The sequence below is a fragment of the Ranitomeya variabilis genome, chromosome 4 (genome assembly GCF_051348905.1).
Source record: "Ranitomeya variabilis isolate aRanVar5 chromosome 4, aRanVar5.hap1, whole genome shotgun sequence".
NCBI classification, from domain to species: domain Eukaryota; kingdom Metazoa; phylum Chordata; class Amphibia; order Anura; family Dendrobatidae; genus Ranitomeya; species Ranitomeya variabilis.
In genome coordinates this window covers 581,623,340-581,650,771 of record NC_135235.1, presented here as the reverse complement: position 1 = coordinate 581,650,771, position 27,432 = coordinate 581,623,340, and the positions used below count along the sequence as shown (strand labels likewise).

The window sequence follows — 27,432 nt, the reverse complement described above, 5'->3', positions numbered from 1 at the left end:
TACAAGAACGCTTGAGATATATTAGCTAGAGACAAAGTCTGATTTTTTTCACAGCTTTCAAGGTTTTATTTCCATGTTATCAGAGTATCTCTCATGAAATACATATTTACCTTTATATTAGTAATGCCCTATACATCGTAGTTGTGGTAAATACTCTGATGTCCCCTAACCCCGTCACTATGGAACCTATCATATGCAGTGTTGGGTATACTGATGGCCCGATTCTCAGAACGAGACATCTTTCCGCAGGAAGAGCTGACCGACACTGACAGAGCAGCAACCAGCAGAGTCTGGGTCTCTTACCTGACACTGATCTCCCTCTGCAGCAATGGGACAGACATACAGACAGGGTGAGGAGGACAGAGAGACAGACACATAGTGTACGACTGGGCACCCCTTATTTGCTGGTCTGCTAGAATGCGGTAATAGGGGGACACCCGAGTATCTCAGCACACCCCTCCATGAAGCGGGCAGTTCTTGAAAGTTAAAGGGCTCCAGGACATGCAGTCATTGAAACCTACATTTATTGCAGCGCTTTGTGAATGGCAGCTTGCCAGTTGCTATCTGACAGAGCAGTGTCAGTCACTTAAACAGGAAGGGTGTAATGTGATGGTAGAGAGGGCTGTGCACTTCATCACAATGGTCAATTTTTTGCCTTATGTCAGGTCTCTACCACCCGGGCCATTATACTCCGCATTCCCTGGCTAGTTCCTGCCCCAGAAGCAGCAAACAACGGTCCCAATGTACGTACGTTGTCAATGGGATCCTATGATGTACTCAAATGCAGGTAGAAGAAAATGTCTGTTCCCTTTAAGCGCGGAGGTTGCATCTGGTCTGTAAGAATATGGTGACTCCTATACTGTGTCGCTGCACTCACCTCCTCCAGCTGACTATGAACGTGCTGCACAATCAAGTCAATGGCCACCGTATTACCGCTACCTGAAACACAAGGTAACAGATGTTAGCGGTCACCTCATTGGGTACAGCCTCATCAACCTCACTTCCAACTCACTACCTCTGGGCACCACGATATCCGCAAGGCGCATGGTAGGCTGTATGTACTGGTCAAAAGCAGGTTTCACAAAGGTATGGTACTGCTTGAGGACCCCCTCAATATCTCGGCCTCGTTCCGAAATGTCCCTCCGAAGCCTCCGTACCAGGCGAATATCCGAATCTGTGTCTACAAAAATCTTCATGTCTAGCAGCTGCAATAAAAACAGACAATTTGTCTTTTTTCTCACGTTATTTTCTGAAACAATGTCCAGGGTGCCAACACTTTCAGCCATGACTGTAGGTAGAAAATAGCACATCTGAACCCCAGTGGTAATGATGAGATCACCCGGAAACCTACCTTCAGAAGCTCTGCATGTGCAAATGCCATGATCCCTTCAAATATGATTACATTGGCTCCATAAAGGGTTTTCTGATTACACAAAAAAAGAAAAGAAAAAAACTGTCACAATTATCTTGATATGTACATTTATATTATATTCACTTACACTATATAGTCAAAAGTATGTGGTCTCCGAAGGCTGATGAGCAGCGTTTATCATAGTCACCAATGCTCTGCTGCCTCCAAACTTCCTCTGGTATGACCACGGGCAGAAAAACTGCGCCAGAAGCTTCATGGCATGGATTTCCATAACTGAGGAGCTTCATGCAAGCCTTACATCACCAAGCACAATGTCGGCTGGCCACCACTGGAATCTGGTGTAGTGGAAATGTGTTCTCTCTCGGAATGGCAAATACCAGGAGGACATTACATGCCTGACTAAATTGGGGCTGCTGTAAAGTTTGGTGGAGGAAGGATAATGCTATGGGAATGTATTTCAGGGGTCAGCCTAAGCCCTTTTTCCAGTGAAGGGAAATCTTAAGCACCACTATAGCGTTTTTTTATTTTTTATTTTACGGCTGCAGTGGTGCTTCAAATCTAAAAACCATGCACTTAGTCTTAAACTTACCCACCACCGTCTTCACCTTATATCACCGCTGCTCAGTCTCCAGACGGATCGCTCCATGTTTGCTGGAACGAGACGAACGTTACTCTTCTATACAAGTCTGTGAGGGCCTCATTCTGGCTCTCATAGACTAGCACTGAGAGACTGCGACATAACTTGAGTTCCAGACAGTCAGAAGTTGTGGTCACAAGAAGGCGCGGGGGACTGGATCGGCGCCGAGAAAAGGTGCAGACGCCAGCAGGTAAGTAAAGTATTAGACTACTTCCAGGAACCTTAGATTAGAAGCACCACTCCAGCGCTGAAAAAAAAAGCTGGAGTGGCGCTTTAACGCTTCATTATTCAAGACATTTTGGACAATAGTAGCTTTCAACTTTGTGGGAACAGTTTTCTGTTCCCCATGACTGTGTCTAGTGCTCAAAGTGAGGTCCAAAAAGGAATGGTTGGGGGGGGGGGGGGGAGTTGTGTGTGGAAAAACATGCTGGTCGCACTGAGCCCCAACCCCAACCACATCCAACAGCTTTGAGGTGAACGAGAATGGAGCTTGTGAACCCATCCGTTTTGTTCAACATCAGGGTCTGACCTCAAAAATGCTCTTTTGGAAGAAAGAGCAAAAATTTACAACGACACCTCTAAAATCTTGTAGAAATCCTTTCCACACTGGCGCCTAATTTCCCCTTTAAATGTCCTCCCCCAATATCTCCTCACCCAATCTTTGGTTCGGCTGTGAGTTGTGAAGTCGTACGTAGGGATTTTCACACTCTTTCCCTGTTTCAGCTTCTTCAATGTACAGATCATCAGCTCAAAGTCAAATGAGTCTGGGTGGTCAAAGTTATATTCATTGCACGCTGCCTGAGCCTGCTGCTCTTCCGTCAGCACCTGGGACAGAAGATGGATATTACAGAGTGTATAAAACGTGATTATACTGCACATAGGATTGCTGAAAATAGGCAGCAGAAACAAAAACAACGCTGTCAGTAACAAACTAAAATTTTTAGGGAGTTGTATACTTTTGCAAGGTGTCAGATCTCCAGGACTGGTAAGTCATGCTTCAGTAATTGACATTGACGTAACCTTTCTGTGCTGAAGCATGTGGTGAAAGAGACTTGAAGTGCCCCCTAATGGATGGGCTAAAGTTTGAAATGCTCATGAGCAAAATAAAATACTCCAAAAACACCTTCCCCCTTTTCTTGACTTTTCCTAGTGAAGACAGATGTAGTTTTACCTTGTAAAAGGAGTCCATAGATAGAAGGACCACCCAAGGGACATCCAAAGCTTCAATGATCATCCTGGCTACTGTGGTTTTACCCGATGCACTGCCACCACCAAGACCTGGCACATGAGAACATCAAAAGAATAAGAAAGAAAAAGGTACGCCTTCTTGAGGAGCAATATGTCAACCAAAGACAAGCAGGGAAGTTCTCCATTGCATATTTTGCGTATAGGTATCAAAGCAGAACTACACATGACCATATCGGCTCCGAAACAGAAAACACCATCAGATCAAAAGAAAATCATGCTTATGTGGTGTGCAAATTTCCCCTTCAGGGAGGAAGAACATTTCAATTCAATTTGCAGACACATGTTTTGGGGTGTTGCCCCTCCTTAGTGCAAAGCATGAGATCTGATTTGTCTGTAGTCCTCTTCCTCTCTGAAGCCGGCTTATATACATTTTCCAGAGGAGCATTGCATGGCCTATCAGTCTCCTTACACTGGAATGTCATGCATGTCACTTTCCACAAGGAGAGATGTTACCCTAGTTGTGTAGTGGGCATCCTTTTTAAGTCTTACCAATCACAAAAGCCTCCTTCGACTGTGTCCCGTGTTCATTGTACCAAGGTGGTCGTCCAGCAGTGTAGATGGTCCTCTTGCTGGTCCGGAGAAGAGGCGGCTCTGACTTACACTGGCTGGTTGTTCGCCTTCGGCTGGATCGTCCAGGGCTCACTGGGGGTAATAAGCCATGTCCTGAGTCTGTGGTGCTAGTGATAAACACAAGAAAAATGAAGGAGGAGAATGGTCAACATACATCTGTACTTGTGCTATACCGGTGAGCAGCTGACACTGTGAATATAGTGGGGGGGTCTTCGGGATTACAAGGTATGCAAAACATGTCAATCGGACATCCTGTAATAAAAGGACAACTGAGAAACTGAAAAAAAGCTTGTGTGTCCCCACAGTGCTGAGCTGCTGACTGTGGACCGGATGCAGGGTGATAGCTCATTCAAGCTGCAGACCATCATTCTGATAAACACAGTATCTAAGGCCTTTTCCCACTGTCATCATTGAGGGATAGAGCAGGCTAGCATCTAGATCTGTCAGTGCAGTACACATTAGGTGCTGGTGCATATAGTCGATGGCCGTTTTGTGCAGCACTGTTTCGTCTGGCCTATGATGAAGTGCAGTGCAGCGCGAAACGGCTGTCAACTACATGCACCAGCTTCCTCCTGCAGTATCCTAGCTGCCATATTTATTTATACAAAATAAAGAAACACGTATGGAGAGTGACGCTTTTTCTTTCTTCCTTAGTATACAGAGTGTGAATACTGCCTTAGGGTATATGCACATGCAGTGCTTTTGCTGCAGCAAAAGCCAGTGTTGGCAGGAAAGATGCTGCGTAAAATAAAATAGGCATGTTTTTACGTGTGGGTTTTTTCCCCATTCATTCAAAGGGGTGAAAAAAAGTGACATGCTGCAAGTATTGAAAAAAAATGCACTGCAACTTAAAAAATAAAATAAAAAATTGGCGTGGAAATTACATTTTAGAAATCTCATTTACTTTGCTGGTACTGTGAAACGTAGTGTTTTTTTCTAAAGTAAAAAAAAAAAGCCGCAATAATGCTACATGTGCACATACCCTTGGGGTGCAGCAGGAGAAAATAGAAACAGCAGGATAATGGATACAACTATGAGAGGTCTCCAGATAATGAGCAAAATGTATATTTAGTGGCTTTCATATAAAGTCTAGTGCATCTTGCCTTGTTGGGAAAAATCAGAAGGGGCTACCTGGGGGACCACAAAAATCACAAACAAAACAAAAACACCTTTTTCATTTGTTTATTCAGATCTAACTAACATTTCCGCCCTGAAAAAAGTTGTATATCACTGCATACAATGTACATGTCCCCTCGTCCTCGTACCATTTCCCTCCCAGGCTCGTTTTAAAGAGAAGCAACGAAGAACCGGCCCTGAGTGGCTATGTGATTTGAGGACCCCCTACACAAGCTCGAGGAATGTCACCAAATCAGAAGGATCCACAGGGTTCGGGGACACGTTTCTGTGTTCCAAAACAAACCCCCAAAGATATTAGCAAGTTACATCTTCTACCATGACATAGTCAGTATGAGGCGGTTGTTGTCGGCAGGGCTGTGGAGTCGGAGTCGTGGAAATTGAGGAGTCGGAGCTTTGGCTTACTGACTCCACAGCCCTGGTTCTCGGCCATCTCCAGTACTCCTATAGAGATGACTAGAGCGTTGGTAAGCAAGTCCGGCCACGGCTCCATTCACACCAAATGACATCCCTGTTCTCGGGATCAGTGGGGGTCCCAGCAGTTAGACCCCCACCGGTAAGCAAGATACCATCCATGCTATAAAGTGGAGATAACTTCTAAAGATGGGAATAACCCTTCACGCTTGGCACATGCATTGCATGTCACGGCACACATTATGACGTAACATTGGCTTCCAATAAATGTTTCCTGCTGGATCGCCCACCTATACCGTACCGACGTGCACAGCCAGACACTATTCCTACTTATCCTATAAGGACATGTGAAAATACCCCAATGTGATATGAACAGAGCAAAGCTAAATGGAAAATGACACGACCGTACGCTGAGCCCACCAACGCGTTTTACATTGCTATAGTCATAAAGACAACTAATTCACCGACATAAAGCACTATTTAAAGCGATAAAGTAAATGACCACAATAAAACTTAAATAAAAAATGCACAATACAACATACATACGACCTAAAAACACGTATGGCTGCAAAGGTACAGAGATGAACAAACTTAGAGAATTGGAGTAATAATCTTTATGGTGATTTTTAATCGTCATCGTGTTTTGGGCACTGTTGCCTTGTACCTGCGTGAGTCCGACAAGGTGTTTTTTCTGGGCACTGTTTCGGTGCACCTACAGTAGTCTGACAGGGTGTATTAAGGTCAGACGACGGGAGCGGGGGCGCCATTTGCGCAGGATTGTAGGATGCCAACCCCCACAGGTAGGCAGGTTGTTTTCTAGGCACAGTGCAGGGGTGTTTATGACAACTATATGGAATATGTGCAATAACTAGTGAACATGCGAGTACTGCGATATCAGTCAACGCATTTGTGTGCACGGGCCTTTGGGGATATGTGCAATATTTAAGTGTGCAATATCTTACAAATTGATGAAGCACGCTTTCTGCACAGGCCCTTGTGCAATATAAAAGCACATTATCTTTAGAGACGATTCTACACATCTGTTTGTCTGAATTGCATGGTCTGCTGTTTGATCTGTTTTTCTGCACGATAGGGCCTATTAGGGTCAGGTAGGGAGAGCCTACGTTGAGCGGGGGCGCCATTGTGCAGGATTTAGGGTGCCAACCTCTGCGGCAAGGTAGGGCACAGATAGTTGGTGTATCAGGCAGGGATTTCGTGCACCCTGTACCTTTGCAGCCATACGTGTTTTTAGGTCGTGTGTATGTCGTATTGTGCATTTTTTATTTGAAATATTAGTAAATGTTAAGTTTTATTGTGGTCATTTACTTTATCACTTTAAACAGTGCTTTATGTCGGTGAATTAGTTGATTATTGATCTTTCTGTGAGTTGTTATAGTCATAAAGACCACTGCTACAAATCATCCCCAATAGTCCTGAAGCTTCAGCCCCCCCATAAGTAGTATACATGGGGCCCATCCTTACCGCATGCTCCTCTACAGGGGTTTCCTGCAGGATCACATGGACGACACATCCGTACATTGCAGGACAGCAGGTTTATTTAGTAAAGGGAAGATGGAGTAGTGTCAGGAGGAGGGGACGTCATATGATCCTCAAGGCATCACCGCAAAGCTCCAAAAGTGTCCGTCATGGCAGCCACATAACTGTTCTGACACAGGGCAACATAAACAAGAGCATAACTGGGCAGCGTTCTAGGAGATGGCCACGATACATGGGACTCAGGCTATAGGGTCAGTAAGAACTATCTAGGGCAGGGCGCGGAGCAGGTAAGCTGTACTCACCTGGTGTGTGCCCGGAGATGCCAACACCCCGTCACCCCCGAACCAGGGCACAGGGGCAGACTCATCCCGATAAAAGCCTGTGTGTCCCTCTCAAGTAGGGATTATGTTCCAGGCTGATATTAATAGCCTGGAAGATATAAATATGGTAACATGGCTGTGCTGTGCAAAACACACGGAACCAATCACAACTAACACGCCAGGTCACAGGACGCGCGGCAGTCATCACATCTCCCCAGAACTCAGATCGGGGCAAACGGGCCTGGAAATGCCCAAACCAGCACATCACTGAAAATCAGCAAGTCCCAACGCGTGACATATGACGCCTACTACACAGCACTGATCCTGTGGAGCGCCCCCTATGGAGCCGCGAGGCAGATGTACAAGTAGCATCCTATGCATATACATCGGTAGGGTCCCATGGCTGCGAGAATTTAGGTCAATCCTTATTCAGCGGACGGACTCAGCTGTCAGAGCCGCGACCTGATGACATCTGCTACAGGATACAAAGCCAAGAACGCTGTAATCCGAGTCACGGTGACATCACTGTAGTACAACCCCCATCATCCTCCGATAATATCTCACAGCAAGGATAGACACATCTTATGTCGTGGCTCTAGAAACGTCATCTACACCTAAAGGGGTCTGACAACTTTCAATATATGTTTCTCACCTTGTTTCTGCTTGCTGCCAGTGAATAGGAACATTCTTCTTTACACCCAGATCAGATATAGTATTCGGGTTATTACAGTTGTATCCAGTGTAAATAATCTTAAGAGTTAAAAGCCTATCCTGTATAACTTCTACATCGTTGGGGGGCCCGACCGCTGGGACTCCTAACAATCATCAGAATGGGAGACTTTAACCCTTGTGTAGATGCTTGACTGTTGCTCCATTCATTCTCTATGAGGCAGCTGAAACGCTGTATTCGGCTTTCCTGTAGTCCTACCACAGTGATGCTGTACATAGGAAAAAATCTGTGTCTCCTAACATGCCGGCCAAAATCTGTTTGTCAGAAAAGAAACGGGCATTTAGACCTTTAGCTAGCCCCTGGCATCACGGCAAGTGGGCGCCCAAATGAACGCATGGGCAAGGCTGTAGGGCTTAAATTACACTGATAGTGATAAACAGCAGAACTTAAGAGGTTAACAGCAGCAATCAGCAGTAATGCCAGCCGCTGCTGGTAAGGGCAGATACCAGCTATGTGATATAGCCATCATCTGCCCTGTGTGGAGCGGGATCAGCTCCTGAGCCTGCGCCAAACACCCCGACACACTCCATGATGTAATGGTACGTCATGAAGTATTGAGGGGTTAAAGCTCCCAATGTATGGAGGGCTCATGAGCCCTATGACTTGCTAAACTTAGGAGTGTCTGACTTTCTATTGCATCCCCACTCTGCTATGTGCGCACTCCTGTCTCCTGGGGTCTTTTAAGTGATTGATGGGGTCCCTCATCTAACACAAATAAAAAATAACCCCCAAAAATATAAGAACTCTTTAAAAATCATTGTTCTCGGCAGCACGTGTTACTGTGTACACAGGAGCGGTGATGCTGAGAACAATGACAGTTTACCAGCACAGAGCATCCATTACCAATTGTCCTGTGTGCATGGGAAGTGTGGTCGGGCTGTTTAAACAGGCGATCAAACCATCACCGATCAATTTCTATATAGTCCATCGGCGGTCATTTAATGGTGAGTAAACGCACCCTCAGTCTGCACCACAGGAATCTCACACCGCGTCATGGCCAATTGGATCTATCAGGATTTATTAGTTATGGAAGCCATGACGCCAATGTGAACAGGGCATGTGGTCACTCCCGAATTTCAGCGTGCATTCTAGTCACTGACAGCAAGCCGAGATCCTAACATTCAGACATCAATACAAAGTATATCAGTAATTTGCAAACCTTACTAATGACTAAGGGCCTGCCACTTACCAAGTCTTCCTCTGCTCATTGCTATGTGCACAGCAGAGAGGATTAAGGAAAAAAAGTCTTAGTGCTGCAAAAATGGCCCCTAAATCCAATGGCCTGATCTGTGAGACACTCCAAATTAATGAATAGAGAGGACTATAGGGTGCTGCAGCTTTGCTGTAGAACTAGAAGTCTCAGCATTCTACCTGAATGACTGAGCTGGGATTTGCAGTTCCACAACAACTGTCGCAATACAGAGACACAGCTATGACCCCCAAAGTCCTACAATGTCCCCTCCTTCAGCATTACTGTAGTTAGCCCACACCAATATTTCCTTAGTAACTCGTCTCCCTCTCACCTTTCCTTGCCCCCAGCTTGTGCCTCCTTCCCAGACCGGACCCTCTCAGGATCCGCCATTGCAAGGGAATGTCAAAAAAGCAGGCGCTGCGGAGGCTGTTGGGAATTGTAGTTCAAAGGCAGACGCTTAATAAATCCTAAAGCTTTAGATTAGACTACAACTCCCTGGAGCCACTGCGGCAGTAAGCCATGCTAAAACGGGACTGCCGCAGCTTTGTTGCCTAGGTTACCAAATGCAAGCAGGCATGGGAGCAGATGGCTCTATAGGCCTCACAGAGTCAGTGTGATAATATGGACACGTGACAGCAGCCTGTGACTTCTCTTTTCCATTTGTGCGCACACAGGCAGCCATATTGACCCAGAGATTAGGCGTCAGAGCAGTAACCAATAGGAAAACGAGTTCCATTCACCTCAGACAGATGTAAACATGAATGCCGGGGACAGTGCAGGATTAACCCCTTAAAGACCAAGCCAATTTTTGACCACTGTCACTTTACGTGGTTATAACTCTGGAACGCTTCAACAGATCCCGGTGATTTATTTTTTTGTCAGGGAGTTACAAGGGTTAAAAGTTAACCAGCGATTTCTCATTTTTCCAACATAATTAACAAAACCATTTTTTTTAGGGAACATCTCCCATTTGAAGTGAGTTTGAGGGGTCTATATAACAGAAAATACCCAAAAGTAACACCATTCTAAAAACAGCACCCCTCAAGGTGCGCAAAACCACATTCAAGAAGTTTATTTGACCTTTCAGGTGCTTCACAGGAACTGAGGCAACATGGAAGGAAAAAATGAACATTTTACTTTTTTCACAAAAAATTTACTTTGGAAGCATTTTTTTTTATTTCACAAGGGTGTCAGGAGAAAATGGACCACAAAATTTGTTGTGCAATTTCTCTTGAGTACGCCAATAACCCACATGTTGGGGTAAACCACTGTTTGGGCGTACTGCAGGGTTCAGAAGGGAGGGAGCACCGTTTGACTTTTTGAACGCAAAATTGGCTCGAATCAATGGTGGCTCCATGACGCGTTTGGAGACCCCTTAATGTGCCTAGACAGTGGAAACTAGTGATGGGTAGTTCGTGAGTGAGTAGTTCAAAATGAACTAATCTTCAGAGTGAACTAGTTCATCTAGTTCACCATCCTGACAGAGATTAGTTCATTATGAACTAAACAGCAAGTGGGAGGAGACAGAGAGTGATCCCTCATACAGCTCCTCACACTGAAGATCCCTGGTCTCACACTTGCTCTTTGCAGCTCCTAATGCGGGAAAAGAAGGTAGTAAAACACTATACCACACATCAAATACAAATATAATAATAATAATACAAACTGAAATTGTGCAGTAGACAGACACAGCTCATGTGTGTATCAGAGAGTGATTCTGTGGTGTGGTTCATGCCCCTCACCAGTCTTTGTGATAAGATCAGCCTCCTGTAGAGGATCAGCCTCCTGTAGCCTAGAAGATCAGTCTTGCTAAAATCTTTACTACTGGCTCCTGTTCTGTTCTCAGGATGCTGAACGGCTTCTCAGCTCCCTCATACACAATCATTATGAGTCAGTACACTAATACAGGGGGAACTGCTGCTGGGCTCAGTGAGATGCATCACGTTGACCTAGGCTGTCCTGAGTCATTCTCAACAGAAAATCTAGTTCAGCAGTTCATATAGTTCACAGGTCACATGACATGATGCATTTCCTATCAGCTCCTCACAGGATAGGGTGGAGAATTATCAGGCTGTCTAATAGGAAGATTTTCTTTGCCCCATAGCGACCAATCACAGGTCAGCTTTCTGATACTGCAGTAGTGCCAGTAGGGCCAATAGGCTGAAAGAAAATGTTCACAAATCAACTGGAGAATGATGAAAGTTATACATTTAAAAAAAAAAAAAAAAATCATCTCCAGTGCTTATCTGCTACTGTATGCCGGGAGTCATGTAATCTTCCCAGTCTGACACAGAGCTCCTGCAGCATGACATTCTCTGCTCTGGGACACACAGCAGCTGAGCAGCACTGGGAGGCTTGAATATTTCACACAAAAAAAAAGGAAATTACTAACTTGAATAAATAACTTTTAAAAAATTTTTCTCCAGACTGAGTACCCCTTTAACAAGAGTATGTTATGTAATGATCAGATGTATTAACTATTTCTGATCATTTTAACAAAACTATAACTCATCCTAGGAGCCACAGCTTCTGTGTAACGAACTAGAACTGATCCATCTCTTCTCAGCAGAATCCAGAGAAATACTGAACTAAATGAACTAATCTTTTGAACTAATCTTTTCAGTGAACTAGTTCATGGTGAACTAATCACCAAAATGAACTAGATTTCCCATCACTAGTGGAAACCCTTCAATTCTAACTACAACCCTAACACCAACAACACACCCCTAATCCTAACCACAACCCTAACCCCAACCATAACCCTAACCACAAACCTAACCCTAACACACCCCTAACTCCAACCCCAATCCTAACCCTAGCCCTAACTTTATCCCAACTCACTTTAGCCCAACCCTAACTTTAGCCGGGCTTACTTTAGCCCAACTCTAACCCTAATGGAAAATGAAAATAAATCCTTCCCTAACAAAAGGGGTGATAAAAGGGGGCTTTATTTACTTTTTTATATTTTTTTTTATATTTTGATCACTGTGATAGGGTCTATCAAAGTGATCAAAATGAACCAATAGGAAAAATTTCCTATTGTTGCTGGGTGCCGGCCAGCAGATCTCGACGGGCGCACTGCGCATGCGCCCACCATTTTCTCAAGGAAAAAGATTCCGGCGGCCCGGGGGACTGCATGGGGGCATGCAGGGACACCAGGGCTACCGGGCGAATCTATTTCTCTCTCCTCTGATGTACTATCACATCAGAGGAGAAATTAAATGGAAAATAGTACATTTTTTTGCGGTCGCCGTTATACTGTTAATAACGCCGATCGCAACACTAGGGTAGGTAAAAACCGACCCGAATCATGTTCTCTGGGGTCTCAGCTACCCCCGCTGGGGGGTGCTATACACTTAAACCTCAGCGCAGTTAAAAGGCATGTCATTAAGGGGTTAAACCCTGTGGAGGCCTCTAAGCAGTCGAAATCTTGGGGCCCCACCGCCAAATCATTTCCGAATATGATTTTAAATTTACTGGCAATTTTAATTCACCAATTATAATTTATTAAACAAAACAAATTAACATTTATCAAACTTCATTACAAACCCCAAAAGGTAATTACTGTAAGTAATGTGGTCCTTGGGTATTGGCCTATATACTCGCATCTGTTCCAGAAACGCCTACTCATGAATGTTCTATTATTAAGAGACAGGGAAAACTCGCAGCCACGTACCTCTCCTCCGCTCCCACTCCAGAATTTGGCCATTCTCACAGATGCCTGATTGCATTCATGTCCATCGTCTGCTAGGCGGGAATTCTTGATATTCCTGACAACTGCTAATCATCATTTCACTGGCGCTTGCGGTAACATTAATGTTGGAGCCCCGTTGTCCCGGCTGGCGCCCAATGTCAGACGGCTGGGCCGGCACGTCTATTGTTAATTTCTTTCAATATCAAATCAATATTATTTTTCATCCAAATATGCCCCTACCTGAGATGGCTACATGGCAATCTGGTACTGGACCAGAAAATGTAGATATCTCATATAATTGTTTGCAAATCTCGCCTGCATTTCCAGAAGGTTACTTATAGATGACACCAGGAGGCTCTGTAATAATAATAATACTGAGCCCTGACGCTCAAACGCACATTCAGGGGACAGGTAAAGTGGTATAACCTTAAAAAGGGCCATGTCCCCCAAAACTGACTTAAATTAAAGGGCTTCTGTCAGTAGGATCAGCCCTCCTACGCCGTCTATATGGGCATGCAGGTCATGGGAAGATGAAGAAAATGACAACTTTGATTCACTCTGATCCGATGTCTTAGTCCCAAGAAAGACATTTTTCTTAATATGTAAATGAGCTGTTAAGATCTATGGGCCGTACATAGATCTCAACGAGAATCTGCCTCCAGAGCCTATTTTAAATGAAAAGAGGAATTACCGGTGTGAGACATGTAGATCAGGAAAGCAGACTGTCAGTAGGCCAATTTCTAAGAGTACAACGTATCTGTTCTGACGATTCTGTGTTCCAAAAACAAGCTGATAATCTGACCAAAAGATTTAAAGAACGGGGCTACAAAACAAGGGATATTAAGAAAGGCTACCTTAGAGCAGCCAACACGAATAGATAATCCCTTCTTACCTATAGGTCAGATCAACAACAACAAAAAAACACTAATTATGAGATGAAACCTCGTTTCATCTCTACTTTCAATTCCAATTGGCAACAAATGAAAGAAATATTATCAAAAAATTGGTCTATTCTTCTTACGGATAAGGATTTGAAATATCATCTTACTCAAACACCTTCCATTACTTGGAGACGCTCTCGCAACTTGGGAGACATTTTAACTCGTAGTCACTATGTCCCTTCTAGGGATAGTCAATACTTGTTTGGGAGCAAAGGCCCACCCTGGGGTTCATATGCCTGTGGAACATGTTCTATCTGCAAATATATACCCAAAACTACTTCCTTTCTAAATGCCAAAGGGGATAAATCCTTCAAGATTGTTCATCACATTTCCTGTAATACAGAATGTATTATATACCATCTTACATGCCCTTGCAATTTAATCTATATAGGCATGACTACTAGAACTCTGAAGGTCTGTATACAAGAGCATATACGGGATATCATAAATGCTAAAAAGGCAGATAATGAATATGAGAATCTTAAAAACATCTCTAGACATTTCCGCGAATGTCACAATTGTAACCCCAGGGGCCTTAAAGTCTGTGGCATCGATAGAATCTATATGGGCAATAGAGGGGGCAATGCTAAACGTAAGCTCCTACAAATAGAAACTAAATGGATGGTAACTTTAAATACCGTTGCTCCCTTTGGTCTTAATGAGTTTGTTAGCTTCAAGTCTTTCTTATAAATATAATTTTTGTTAACATCTTTATGGCGCTATTTTAATTAGTTCTCTTTCACTTTATTTAGTTATGTACAATATTTATGTTGTTTTTAATTGTCTGTTCTTTTTTATTAGTCTTTCAGATCTGTTATTATATATCATTTTTCTATAAAAATAATTTCTTCATTCAAGCAATCCATTTTCAATCTGGATATATTTTTGGTGCTGTTTTATATCTTGGAGGCTCATAGGATGTCTGGAGCCATTACGTGATTCTGGAGCTATCCTTACGGAATTTGCATACAAAGAAGATCTGTGACTGAATAACAATAATACCAGCGATCTATTAGAATCTAATATCCTTCGGACCATATTTGATTGACTACTAAGACCAGTACCTTAATTGACTATATATAAACTTATTACATTTTCTAATAGGATACTGTTATGTTTGTGTCCGTTTGATTCTATTTAAATCAGTCTGTGTTATGCAATATGTCTTTTTAAACATTTTTAATTAACTGTTCTAATAACTATCTATTGCTTTCTTACCCAGACGCATCGCTTATGTTCGCTGTCGTGGTCCAGTGTTTGTCGCGGCATCTGGCTACTGTAGTTACCATGGGGATGATCTTTGCTCCTCCCTCTGGTCACATGCGGTGCTGAATGTCGGCGCCGATCTTACGGGAGCACGATATCACAGAGTAATGCGCTGATTGGTGTACTACGCTGCTACCATACATTTTACATACTAGGTCATACTTGACCACAATGGAGCATTCCCATTGGTTCAAATGGTAAGATCCTTCTGCTCACTATGGACATTCTTGCCACCCACATGACTATATCATGTGACCGCTTATGAGCAATGTCATTGGTGCAACATCCGGAAGGTCCTTCTTTACACCTCGGTAGCTAGCTAATTTTTGCGGTTTTTTATTGGTTATCTGCTCTGGATAAATGCCCGCTCTTATGACATCATCTGCCCCATTATTTCTGTGGTACGCCATACACCGGCCCTCCATTAAACTTTAATTGCATGCACTATATAGGGAACTTTTCCTGCCGCACTAGCCACGCCTCCTGACGAAGCTCATCGGGCGAAACGCGCGTCGAGGCGCTTGGCAGCACAGCAGCAGGATCTACCCACCCTCTATAGACCAGCCATGGCTACAGGTATAGCAAGCTAACACATTATTGCTTATTTTCTCTTCATTTGCTATGCTAGTGGTTCAAACCGGTCAGTCACTTTTTGCTAACATGATAGACTATACTATCTTAGCCTCATTATATTACGTCTGAACCTTTCCCTTTAGGTCTAACATGACCTAATTGCCTTGGCTGTTTAAATATATGGTATCCCAGATTGGGGCCTTTTATATATAGTTATCTAGTGTGGTGCGGTGTTATCTTGCGTTTTGCTGCATGGCAAAACTTTTTGTCTTCTGTTTTTTTGTTTGCTATTGGTGTTTTCTCACGGATCTACTACTAATATGATGTTACCGTTATCATGATATTTAAATAAAGTTTGTTATATTTATAAATCTTGGCTGTTTTGTTTCCATCATGGTATATAGTCCTCAAAATATTATTTTGAGTATTTCGAGAATTTGGACTGTATTGATATAGGTTTAGATGCTTTTTTGTTGCTTTGGAAGCATACACTAATTTTGGAAGAATATTTATAGGTTTTGTTGTCAGTCATTACATGTCTCACACTGGTAACACCTCCTTTCATTTAAAATAAGTTTTATTAAAATATAATACATGTGCTTGGGGTTCAATACTGGATTGGTTTAAAGGCAGTGGAAAAAAATTTATGGGTAGGGAGGTAAAATACTTGCCTTGCCCCTCTCGCTGGCATCCCATGCTATACCACTGCCCTTGCCTGATTAGGGTGTGCACAAACTTTATGGCCAAATTGGCAGTTTATTGTAAAACTGCTTTGTGAATACATTTTGCTGCTGTTTTGCCATTGACAGTGGCAAAGTACAGCAGCAGCGAGCAGATCAGGGCCGTCATCAGAACACATGGTGCTGTTTACCGTAATACGGTCAGTGTTCTGTGATCAGAATTTCATGTTTTAAAGGGAATCTGTCAGCAAGTGTTTTCAGCTAATCTGAAAGAAGTATAATGTAGAGGCAGAGAGCCTGATTCCAGGGATGTGTCACTTACTGGGCTGCTTGCTGCAGTTTTGATAAAATCTCTCATTTATCTGCTGCAGATCTGACAGTTCTCTAAATGCGGAGCTCCGTATATCTCTGTACACACCACTGATTGGCAGTTTTCTGTGTATACTGCAAAGGCAGAAAGCCGTCAATCAGTGGTGTGGCCGGGGATATAGAGAGCTCAGTATTCAGACGACTGGTAGATCTACAGCAGCTATAACAGGGATTTTTTCAAAATGACATCAAGCAGTCCAGTAAGTGACACATTGCTGGAATCAGGGTCTCTACCCTTACATCATTCTGCTCTCCAACAATGCACCACAGCAATTTCAGGTGAGCGGTCACTCAGAAAAGCGAATAGGAAACTGGCAAAATTGAGGATGCAGTTTTGGATGTGACTGGAGTAGAAAACATGATGCATTTCAAAGCATTAGTTAGGCTAGGGGTCCTTGCTGGTACATATACATTATGTAGACTGGTGGTGGTGGGGTATTACTACATGCTGAGTAAAACCAGCCAATCAGGAGTCTAGCCATATTATTTTTTTCTGTCTTTAGGGTGAAGTGTTGCGTACAGTAACACGGAGAGACACGAGTCCACACCAGGTACAAGAATCATCATTTTATTGTAATATGTAGCGGATGCTAAATTATGAACATCGGAGAGATGACAGACGGGAGGAATACAGGTAACTGGCAAACACAGAGCTTCACTTGAGTGCGTAAATCAGTATCTGCTCTACACACCTACAAAGCTGCGGCTGAATATCTGGTCATATATGGATACAAATAAAAGAGCAAAGGGGATGGTTATGGGGTAGCTTCAAGGCCATCCAAGGCTGGAATATAATATAGAGCCAGGACTGCACACGTCTTATATAGTGTAGTGTTCAGTGTAAAAGTGAAGCTCTGCTAGCGAACACCTCATCTAATTTCCAGCCAATGCTCATCTTGTACCAATTGTGTAGTCTACTCCAGTCACATCCAAAGCTGCACTCAGAATTCTGCTTTCATCTGTGAGCACTGTGCAGACTAGCCCATGAATGCAGCGCTTAGCTGACCTTATATAAGGCTGGGGACACCCGCTGCGCTCAGCATGCAGGTAGCGCGCATCCCTAGTGAGTCTGCCGAAATGTCACAGTGATTTTCCGCCGTTGTAAACTAATTGCTAACAGCTCGTCTATTCTTAATGGGCATGAAATTTGTGCAAAAGCATGCAGCCTTTATCAACAGGAAAGTTATTAGCAATTAATTTCTGTCGATGCAGTGGAAACTGCTGCGACTTTTAGAAAGATGCTTTTCCAGCAGATGCGCCCCGAGCACTAAGTGTGACCACAAGGCTAGGGCTACGTTAGAGACGTGTCACACGACATCGCATCCTATGATTTTCAATGGTGTCACACTAACAACCAGGCAATCCCTGCAGGTGTTGTGACAGTCCGTGAGACATGCAGTCGCGGGGAGCCGAACATATTTTTCGAGCACGCCGAACACACTCGATTAGCACCCGAGCATGCCCGGTTAATGCCTTATCCCAGCACATTCGTTCATCACTACTTGTGCATCCTCACATCGCGCGCACTGTGAGGATTCTCCGGTGTCCATACCGTGAATGGCGGTCATGTGACCGCAACTATGTGATATGCATATTCCTGGCCACAATCCGACTAGATGGGCGCGACTTTACTAAATGTAAGGCTATGTGCCCACGTTGCGGAATGGTGTGTGGATTTTTCCGCACTATTTTTGGTAAATCCGCACTGCAGATTTACCGGGGAATTACCTCGGTTTTTGTGTAGATTCCACCTGCGGTTTTACACCTGCGGATTCCTAACGTGGAGTAGGTGTAAACCGCTGCGGAATCCGCACAAAGAATTTACATGCTGCTGTGTTTCCGCGCGTTTTTTCTGCAACATGTGCACTGCGGATTTTGTTTTCCATAGGTTTACATGGTACTGTACAACGCATGGAGAACAGCTGCGAATCCGCAGTGTCAAATCCGCAGCAAAATCCGCAACGTGGGCACATAGCCTAAGAGTATGGAGTGCACCAGAAACAGTCTAGTCGGATTGTGGCCGGAGAATCCTCACAGTGTGCAGTGCAAGCAAAGTGAGGATTCACAAGTCTTCAGGCACACAGAGTGGTGACTGTAGACTTGTAGTTTTAGATTGGACAACGCCTTTAAGGCTTTTCGCACTGCTGCACTGATTTAGTGTATAAATACAACAGACGCCTCCTACCATTCACCCAAGCAGACATTGAACCAGCACGGGGTAGCAGTGAGACGCAAGCGCTTGCTGGTGAAGAAATATGAATGCAGCTTTGGATGCAACTGGAGTAAAAGACATCACATAGGTCAAGATAAGCAAAATCGAGTCATTGCAACATCATGATATTATAATTTTGCACTGAGAGTGTCCAAAAACCAAGCTTATTTAAAGTCTACAGTTATACACGCAACGAAGGCGTCCATGTTGGAGACAATATTCATGACAATACCATAGATAGAGCCAGTTTTACCAAGGACACAACACGCCGTAGACAATATGGCCGCCTCCGTTGCGTCCTATATAGATGGCGGCCTAGCTGCTCTGAAGCAATGTTCCAGGTATGTACTATGACATAGTATCTTCTAAGTCTAGCAGTCTCCTGAGAGCGGACATTGACCACTGGCGGATCGGTAAGTGCTTCTTACATATATAAATTAAACGTTTCATATAATCGGAGTCGATAAACAATCACATCTATTTTTATTGTCCGCTGTCTTCATTTTTGTGCCGTGTTTATTTCGGATGAAAAGGCCGGTAGAGCATGTGAACATTGCATCTAGGTGCGTAAAAAGCCCGGCATCCAATCAGGAATTAGCCTTTATCTGTAGTGCAATTCTACGGACCTGGGGTACGAAACGCAAAAGAACAGCGCAACGTTTATGATCTACAGTTATGAACATGTATGACTGAGACAGTCAACAGGGAGCCGAAGCTACACGCAAGGCTGGGACACTAGAGGGTGCGGTTATATTTTAGAGTTTTTTAGTTAGACCCAAGTAAAGTTTATGTCATGCAGAATTTAAAGGGATTGTTGGTGCCGCTCGCTCGAGAGTTGAGCAGTGCCGATGACGTTGCGTTTCCACATTATATCAGGACATGTGCACTATACTGGTTAACTGGAAGGTGAGCGGAGCGGATGACCGGCCAGGTTAGGTGCCGAATCGCCAGGGGTAATGTATATGTCCTAACTATCAGGACACATGCACAACACTTGTCGATCTGGAGGTGAGCGGTGCCAATAATTTTACATCACCTACATGATCCCCAGGTATCGCAAACGCGTCTTATCAGATTATGGGCACGCGCACCATACTTGCCAATAGCCAAGTGTGGAAACGTAACGTCATAGGCTCCACTCGCCTCTGGATGAAGAACAACTTCATTGAAAAGTTCTGACTTTCTAATATACCCGATTTCTTCACCAGGTTTTAGATTTCTGCTTGCTGTCAGTGAATGAAAATATTCTTGTTTAAATTCAGATACTGGAAATGTGTCCTGTTTGCTTCCTCTTGTAAGACCGCTCTCATTTTTACTAAAATGCTGCCCCCATATTATAGCTGTAACTACTCGACTTCTCAAATTTAAATCTGTCCTCTGGGTTTTACTATGTTGTCGGGATCCTGATCACAGAGCTGTGTCACTTACTAGGCTGTTTCAAAACAATCAGTGTTTTGTCAACAAGAAATTATCACTATAGGACTAGGTGTCTCGTGCCTCCTAGTCCAACCACACCTTGCTACTGATTGGCAGCTTTCAGTCAATATACAGTGTACACAGGAAGCTGCCAACCAGTGGTGTGGACGGGGTTATAAATGGCTCAGCATTCAGGGAGCTGCTACATCTGCAGCAGAGAAAACCGTGATTCTGTCACAACTGTAGCACCCAGTAAACTAAGTGATACATCACTGCAATCAGAATCTCTGCCCCTACATCATGCTGCTGTCAGATTACACAGAAAAAAATGCTGACGGATTCACACTGGTTCACAATAGACCCCATCGTGAATGTTGCGTTTCAGGTAGTGGATCTTTATCAGTTAGATATCATCAAAAATTTTCCTTTTTTAGCCAGAGGCTGGTAAATGAAAGGAGGAGGTTTTGATTCACTGAAATCAAGCAGACGTCTTGAAATTGGTCAGGTATTAAAACAGTTAAACATTAAGTGCTTTCTCGTCACAAGACCTGCAACTGTGTAAAAATAAATTATCTGAGATTCATCCGGAAAACTCTGATGATTTTTTCCTCATTGGTCATCAGTGTAGTCCGTTTTTCTGTGGCTCAGTATGGAATCTGATTTTTTTTTTGCACACCCATAGACTTGAATGGGCGAGTCTCATCTGACCCATGGAAGAAACTAGTGCATGATGAGGTTTTTTATTGACGTAGATTCAGCCCGGGAATGATAAAATCGCTCATCTGCACTGCCCAATTGAATAACATTGGTTTTAGTGCTGTCCATTTTTTTCACAGACAGGGCTTGGACCAAAAATACAGTGGTGGGAACTTGGCCCCCGATGCCGTAGACGGAGGCTTCATGGCCGTAGAAGACGCTGTATAGAGATGCACCTTAGACATTGCACAGCCCCAGCACATTAGTACATGCAAATCATTCCAGAAGGACCCCTTTTTCTCCATTTCTTCCCTTCCGCTGGCCTTTACTGAAGTCGTCTTCCGTTGCTGCTCGTTTGTGAGGATTTCTGTTTGGTCTTCAAAGCAGGTGCGAACAGGTAACATCTTGTGACTGAGAAAAAGGGCAGTAGGAGCTCTTCTTATCTTCGTGTGCTGCGTATGGGAGATATCATAGCGGCCACATACATACGTAACATCGAAATTGCACCATCGGAAAGGAAAAGTCGTGGAGATATGGAAATCACAGGATGCACAGACATGTTACTGATCTGCAAATGAAAAAAAAAATGGAAACATTTAAAAAAAAAAAAAAAATCTTTCATCGCTGAAGAGGATAGACCTCCATTGCAGTCTTGCTCTGCACCACGATAGCCCAATATCGGGCAAACGCCTTCGGGCGATCTGTCCATGCGGATGTTCCCCTCTGTGCACCCCTTGCTGTCATTACAGGTCACCGTTGTCATTCCAGTTCATAGGCCTCGATTCATCAGAGTGATTATGGCAGAATAGTTGTAAAAAGTTTTGCGCAAAAATTGTACACCTTTGTTTCGCTAAAATGAGCGGGACAGGGGTGCAACGCCAGCATGCCTTACACCAGAAATCTTACGCCACTTTCTGGCATAATCAGCAGTGTCTGGCTCCAATGCGTCCCCTCACCCAGACCGCCCGGAGCTCGTCTATGGTACTTCCTCCTCGAGAGTGATCTTCATTTGTCCCGATAGTTGTCTTCCGTGCTCTTCTAGACGTTTTGGTGTTCCCAAGTTCACCAGGGCAATCCTCCTTTTTAAGGGCGTACCAAATTGTTGACTCAGCCGCTCCTAGGTTCTGCTCTCTGATAGCTTCCTTTGCTAGCATTGGCTCAAAATCGGTGGTTCCCATGAACAGCTACTAACTGCAAATTCAACACTTCAGGACTAGTGATGAGTGAGCGTGCTCAGAGAAGGTGTTATCTGAGCATGCTCGTGCTAATAACTGAGTGTCTTCGGCATGTTCGAAAAATATGTTCCGAGTCTCCGAGGCGGCATGCTGTTAATCCCTGCATGTGTTGCGTCTGCCTCTCTAGCTCTTAAACCCTTATCTCTTGTCAAATTACCCTGCAGATATTTTTCACATAAAATTTCATTAAAAATCTAACGCACTATGCCGACACTGTAAAACGCAGAGGATTTTCCACAAGTAAATATACGGCGGAAAATCTGCTGCACGTTCGAAACTTAGCCAAAATCGTCTTTTCAGTCAATTGTCCAATTACTTTTGAGCCTGAGAAAAATCGAGAAAAGATGTAAAAAAATGGCTGTCATTCCTAATCCGTCATTGTGTTTTATCTTATAGCTGAAGGGGCGCACACTTCAATCACATCTTGATCTCCTTTGCTTCACAGGCTAAAGAAATACTGTTCTTGTCCAAATACTCTGCACCCAACTATATCAGAAAGTGACAGAACTTTTCAGTATACAATTATTAAATGGGCTGCATCAGCAGGTCTGGTGGGTTTTTTCCAGAAACAGCGCCACCGTTGTCCATGGCTGTGACTGGTATTGCCTCTAACAAAGGTCCTATGTACACTACTATAATTGAGCTGCAATACCAAATACAACCATTCACCAGAGTGGTGCTAGTCTAATTAAGTAAATTTGGAACACCCATTTATTCATAGTGGGTCATACTGCCATTACATGGAGCGGCAGAGTGAATTAGAGACCATCACCTTACTGTGCTCATGCTCGGGGTCTTCTTTCTAGTGATTGTGAGGGTCCCATTGATCACGCATTTCCTCCCTCTCCAGGGGATCGGTAACCAGTTTAGGACACGTTTCTCACCCTCGAGCCTCCAGCCCGCTTGGCACTGTGTACAGATTGCATTTAGTATCCAAGGTCCTGTATGGTCGCTAATCCTTAGTGCAAACTTTGCACCCAAATGCAATGTTATCCCCGTCCCCCCCCCAGCCCACCGTTGTCCTTTCCATCAGCTTATTTTCTAGAGCTTTAATTTTAGACAGCGGACATCCTTTCCATATAGATTTACAGTATATAATAATATTCAATAATAACGTCACTATTTTCTATCCTGACTTCAAGTAGTAGCTAGACGATGATATACTGGGTATACTTGGTCCTGTGTTATAGCAGTGAGCACGCGTAGGAATGTGGAAATTGATTGGTGCGACTACTGTTGGCTACTGAAGTCGGATCCGGACTGTGGCACCACGTGGTCGTCATTTCCCTCTCCTGGATGGGCCACCTTTCTGCACTTTACCCTTGGTGCCAATACAAACCTTGGAATTGCTTGACGCTTTTTTAGTTTGGGTTTTTAGTGCAAATGGAGTCTCTTTTGTGAAGGGTAGAGTTGAGGCTGGGGGAAGACTGGGGGCTTTCTCCTCAAGCTTCATTTTTTTATTCTTGTCCATTGCTTTTATCTCCGCGATATCTGGGGAGGGCTCTGGACTCCTTTTCCTTTTAGAAGCCGATGAGACAGCGGACATCCGGAACCAGTTCTGGGAATGCACAACCGGTAGTAAAACTGGGATTATTCTGTTGCTATTTTTTTCCCTTCATCCCATATAGTGATAAGCGAATGTGCTCAGATAATGAGTTATCCCAGCATGCTCAGGTGCTAACCAAGTGTCTTCAGCGTGCTCGAATTATATGTTCGCAACAGCGGCAACAAATGATGGGACTGCCTAGCAAACAAGTAATCCCTGCACGTGTTGCAGCTGTCAAACAGCCATGAGACATGCAGCCGCGGGGACTCGACCATATTTTTCAAGCATGCTGAAGACACTTCTCGTCACAGATGTGGACATACAGATATAGTCACCCTCCGTTACAGTCTATGGAAAATATGGAAACAGCAGTTAGCATGCTCAAGGCTGATCTTGACACCTTAGACCTCATTCAGACGTCAGAATTTCGAATATGAGTGCTATCCAAGGTTTAGAACTCGTACCTGTGATAGTCTATGGGGCTGTTCACATGTCCGTGATTTTTTGCGCACCGAGTGATCAACAGGAAATGGTGGAGACACGCATGATTTTGATATGAATGTCACATCAAAATCGACAAAACAAGCATATGGGTGCGTGAGAAATAGGACCGCACTTGGATTATAGCTAAGCACGCTCTGATTTTTACGGGATGTCAATATTGGAGAACCCAATTTTTTCTCCATGTAAGAGAAAAGTTGTTGACACTTGGACCACACTCTGATCAAAATTATCAAGAGAAACGGATATCTTAATGAGGCCCAAGAGGTTTACGGGGGTCTACCAATCTAACAGCTGTATTACACTGCAATATAAAATTAATAGAAATAAAATTGTAAGAAAAATTTACTTAAAGTGCTAAAAAAAAATATGACGATTAGAAAAAGAGCAGAATGGCCATTTTTGTAAAGACCGGAACAGTAAAGATATCATGATATTAAATCTGCACTAACGATATTAAACATAAAAATACCCCCCCCCCCCCAAAAAAAAAAAAAAAGAAGCCATCAAAAATTATTATGTACTCCAAAAAGATCCAGTTCGTCCAGGTAAAAAATAACCTCTTATACAGTCTCAGTCAATGGAGTGATAGCTGCCTCTAAAGAGGTTGAGCCAAATATGTAAGTTATTCTCAGTCGTTAGTATAGGCAAAAAATGACTAACATCGGGGGTCAGACAGCTGGGACTCCAATGATCCCAAGAGTGGAGCTCTGCAGTCACTTCTGAATGGAGAGAGAGTCCTTCACATACGCTCCTCCATTCCTATTCATTGTCTATGTGACTGCGGGAGCTAGCCAAGTGCCACACTTGGCATTTTCTGGCAGCGTCATAGTGAATGAATGAAGTGGAGGAACACATGCTCGACCTTCAAGCTGCTCAGTATGGACTCTGCAAAGTACCATTCTCAGGATCATGGAGTCCTAGTGGAATAACTCCACATCCTCGGCTCCTCACCTGTGAGTGCGTCTTCAGGATGTGATACTTCACTCCGCTTTCAGAGTTGAACTCCTTCTTGCACAGCAGACAACTGTATTTACCCCCAGAGTGATGACCCTGGAAAACAAAATAGCAGCCAGATGACGACCACCACGTAATGAGACTGAAAATTTGAAAGAAAGAACGCGGTACCTTGTTACAATTTGCTAGATGAGCCTTCAACCCAGACACGCTTGAGTATATTGCTTCACAACACTGCCAAAGCAAAGTACGGGATGAGTGACGCTGCAGGCATTAAAGGGCATATCCCCTATAAAATAATCCCCAATAAACAGATGGACTTCTATTACAAGTTTTAACACCCGATTCAGCTGTTTCTCAATTTATCTGCTCGTGGGAAAGCTGGATGACTACCCCAATGGACACTGTGCAAATCAGTCCCGTATAGCAAATATGCACTAAAAATAAAGTGCAGGAGTCAAAGGAGTATATTTTCTCTGTGTTGTGATGGAAATGATGCCAAGTGGGTTGTCATCTAATATTATCCAGCTTCCTTCATATTGAGAAATTCAACTTTTACCACTTAATGGTTAATTTGTATGTTGGTTGTGAATGTTCTAAAAGAGATTGTCCCATTTAAAAAGTTATTATCCCTTAGATTCAGAGATGAAAAATAACCAAGAAATTGTGCTCTTACTCATCCTTGTGGGGTATAGCGCTGCCTGTAGTTGCTCAGCAGACCTGTGGACATAGATGGCATGAGCCACTGAGCTCAGTGATTGGCTGCAGAGCTGTTGAGGTCACTGCTGCAGCCAATCCACAAAGACCAGAGCAGGGGCGAAAAGTAGCCCTGGACCCTGGGAGAGTGAGTAAGAGCTCTTTTCTTTTTTTTGTGTCACTGAGCCTATGGGAGAATAATCTTTGATAAAAACAACCTTTTTAACCCATCAGCAAAACAAATGTCTTTTTGTCAGGAGAGTTTATAATGAATAGGTGTACTGTAGGTAACTATATAAGCTCACATTGCATTGTTTAACCTGAACACATCCCTCTTGATATGTCTGTTCAGGTTTTCATTCTCTGGATGTAAATGTGTGAGCAAAATGCACTCTGTTCTATGCCTTTTGAACGCCAAATTAGTAAAACTTGTTTTACGAGCAATTGTAACACAATTGTATTAATTTTGAGTGCTAAAAGCATAGAAGAGAGTATATTTCGCTTGCAGAATTTGGTGCCGAAACCCGGGATCAGACCTGCATTATACCATCCGGATCTCAAGCGCGAATGGACTCTCCAGTAAAGCTGAAATCTTGACAATAAAACTATGAATATTTGTGTCTTGTTTCCCTTTCCATAAGCCCACATCCACTCACATTATTAGGGCAACAAATGAAGCCGTTCTCCTTTACAAGTGCTTTCCAGCGATCCAGGAGCTGGGGGTTAAAGGTCGGCAGGCCGGGACGGAGGTAGTTCAGCTGTCACACAACATGCATGTTAGACATCCTTACTAGACCTCAGATATAACTAGACAGCTGCAGAAAGTATTCTCCAGATGTGACATGACAGCAGGCATTATCTGTAGAAAGCTCACTTACCTTCCCATATTATGCAAGGAAGTACAACTTGCATAGTTAAGCACTGTACCTGTAAATGTTAGACGCCATGTAGGTTTATAATCTGCCTCTCACCCTCTTGGTATCAGGAACCAAATCCTCCTTCTTTCTCCTCCGTCTTCCTTCCCTCGCCAATTCGTCCTCTGCTATTTCCTGTAAATGGAAGACTGCAACTTGCGCCGAGTGCCTTCTGACCCTGCCACTTGGGGTCCTCTCAAAATCCTCCACCACCTCTGTCTGCTCTGACTCTGGTTGCAGTTCTTCAGAATCCTGGAATAAGAGGGAAGGAATATTTTTCCATCTTTCTAAATTACTTTCTAAATCACAAGCCATTGTCCTTGCACCTAAGAAATGCCATAGCTCACATGATGCCAAGGAAAGTAAGCCACAGCCCTCTAGCGGCCATAAATTTAACAACGTATTTTTTTATTCCATTAATTTAAAAAAACGCAACGTTTTAACAGATTATGTGACCGCTAATATGATGATCTAAGCAGGGTTGTAGAGTCGGTGTCCATTTTACTGATATAAAATGGACCGACTTCGACTCCTAAAACATATAATCAGGTACAGTAGTTCAATGCACTATGTGCTGTAAGTTTTTCTGTAAGTTTTTTCATAAGAATTTGGGAAAGTTGTG

General features: G+C 43.6%; 2 protein-coding genes across 12 annotated transcripts in view; both read right to left on the bottom strand.

Annotated features, from left to right (window-relative positions):
• UCKL1 (uridine-cytidine kinase 1 like 1) overlaps nt 1-9,658 on the bottom strand; it is a 54,441-nt gene extending 44,783 nt beyond the window's left edge. For 2 of the 9 annotated variants that reach the window (XM_077252977.1, XM_077252973.1), the window contains exons 1-8: nt 9,446-9,483; nt 7,175-7,301; nt 3,747-3,934; nt 3,181-3,287; nt 2,664-2,834; nt 1,352-1,423; nt 1,016-1,205; nt 878-939 (exon numbers count right to left, since the gene is read on the bottom strand). In XM_077252977.1, coding sequence (XP_077109092.1) covers nt 878-939; nt 1,016-1,205; nt 1,352-1,423; nt 2,664-2,834; nt 3,181-3,287; nt 3,747-3,934; nt 7,175-7,239 — 855 coding nt within the window. In that variant the 5' untranslated portion in view covers nt 7,240-7,301; nt 9,446-9,483. Of the gene's footprint in view, nt 1-303; nt 321-877; nt 940-1,015; nt 1,206-1,351; nt 1,424-2,663; nt 2,835-3,180; nt 3,288-3,746; nt 3,935-6,857; nt 6,981-7,174; nt 7,302-9,445 lie in introns of those variants that run through there. The other 7 variants (XM_077252978.1, XM_077252975.1, XM_077252980.1 and 4 more) reach the window with 7 other exon arrangements.
• Nucleotides 9,659-17,094: 7,436 nt separating this feature from the next.
• The window catches only part of ZNF512B (zinc finger protein 512B), a 58,122-nt gene continuing 47,784 nt past the window's right edge, over nt 17,095-27,432 (bottom strand). For 2 of the 3 annotated variants that reach the window (XM_077252968.1, XM_077252969.1), the window contains exons 13-17: nt 26,868-27,062; nt 26,553-26,654; nt 25,372-25,434; nt 25,198-25,296; nt 17,100-23,754 (exon numbers count right to left, since the gene is read on the bottom strand). In XM_077252968.1, the coding sequence (XP_077109083.1) occupies nt 23,476-23,754; nt 25,198-25,296; nt 25,372-25,434; nt 26,553-26,654; nt 26,868-27,062 (738 nt within the window). In that variant the 3' untranslated portion in view covers nt 17,100-23,475. Of the gene's footprint in view, nt 23,755-25,197; nt 25,297-25,371; nt 25,435-26,552; nt 26,655-26,867; nt 27,063-27,432 lie in introns of all 3 variants that reach the window. The other variant, XM_077252970.1, reaches the window with a different exon arrangement.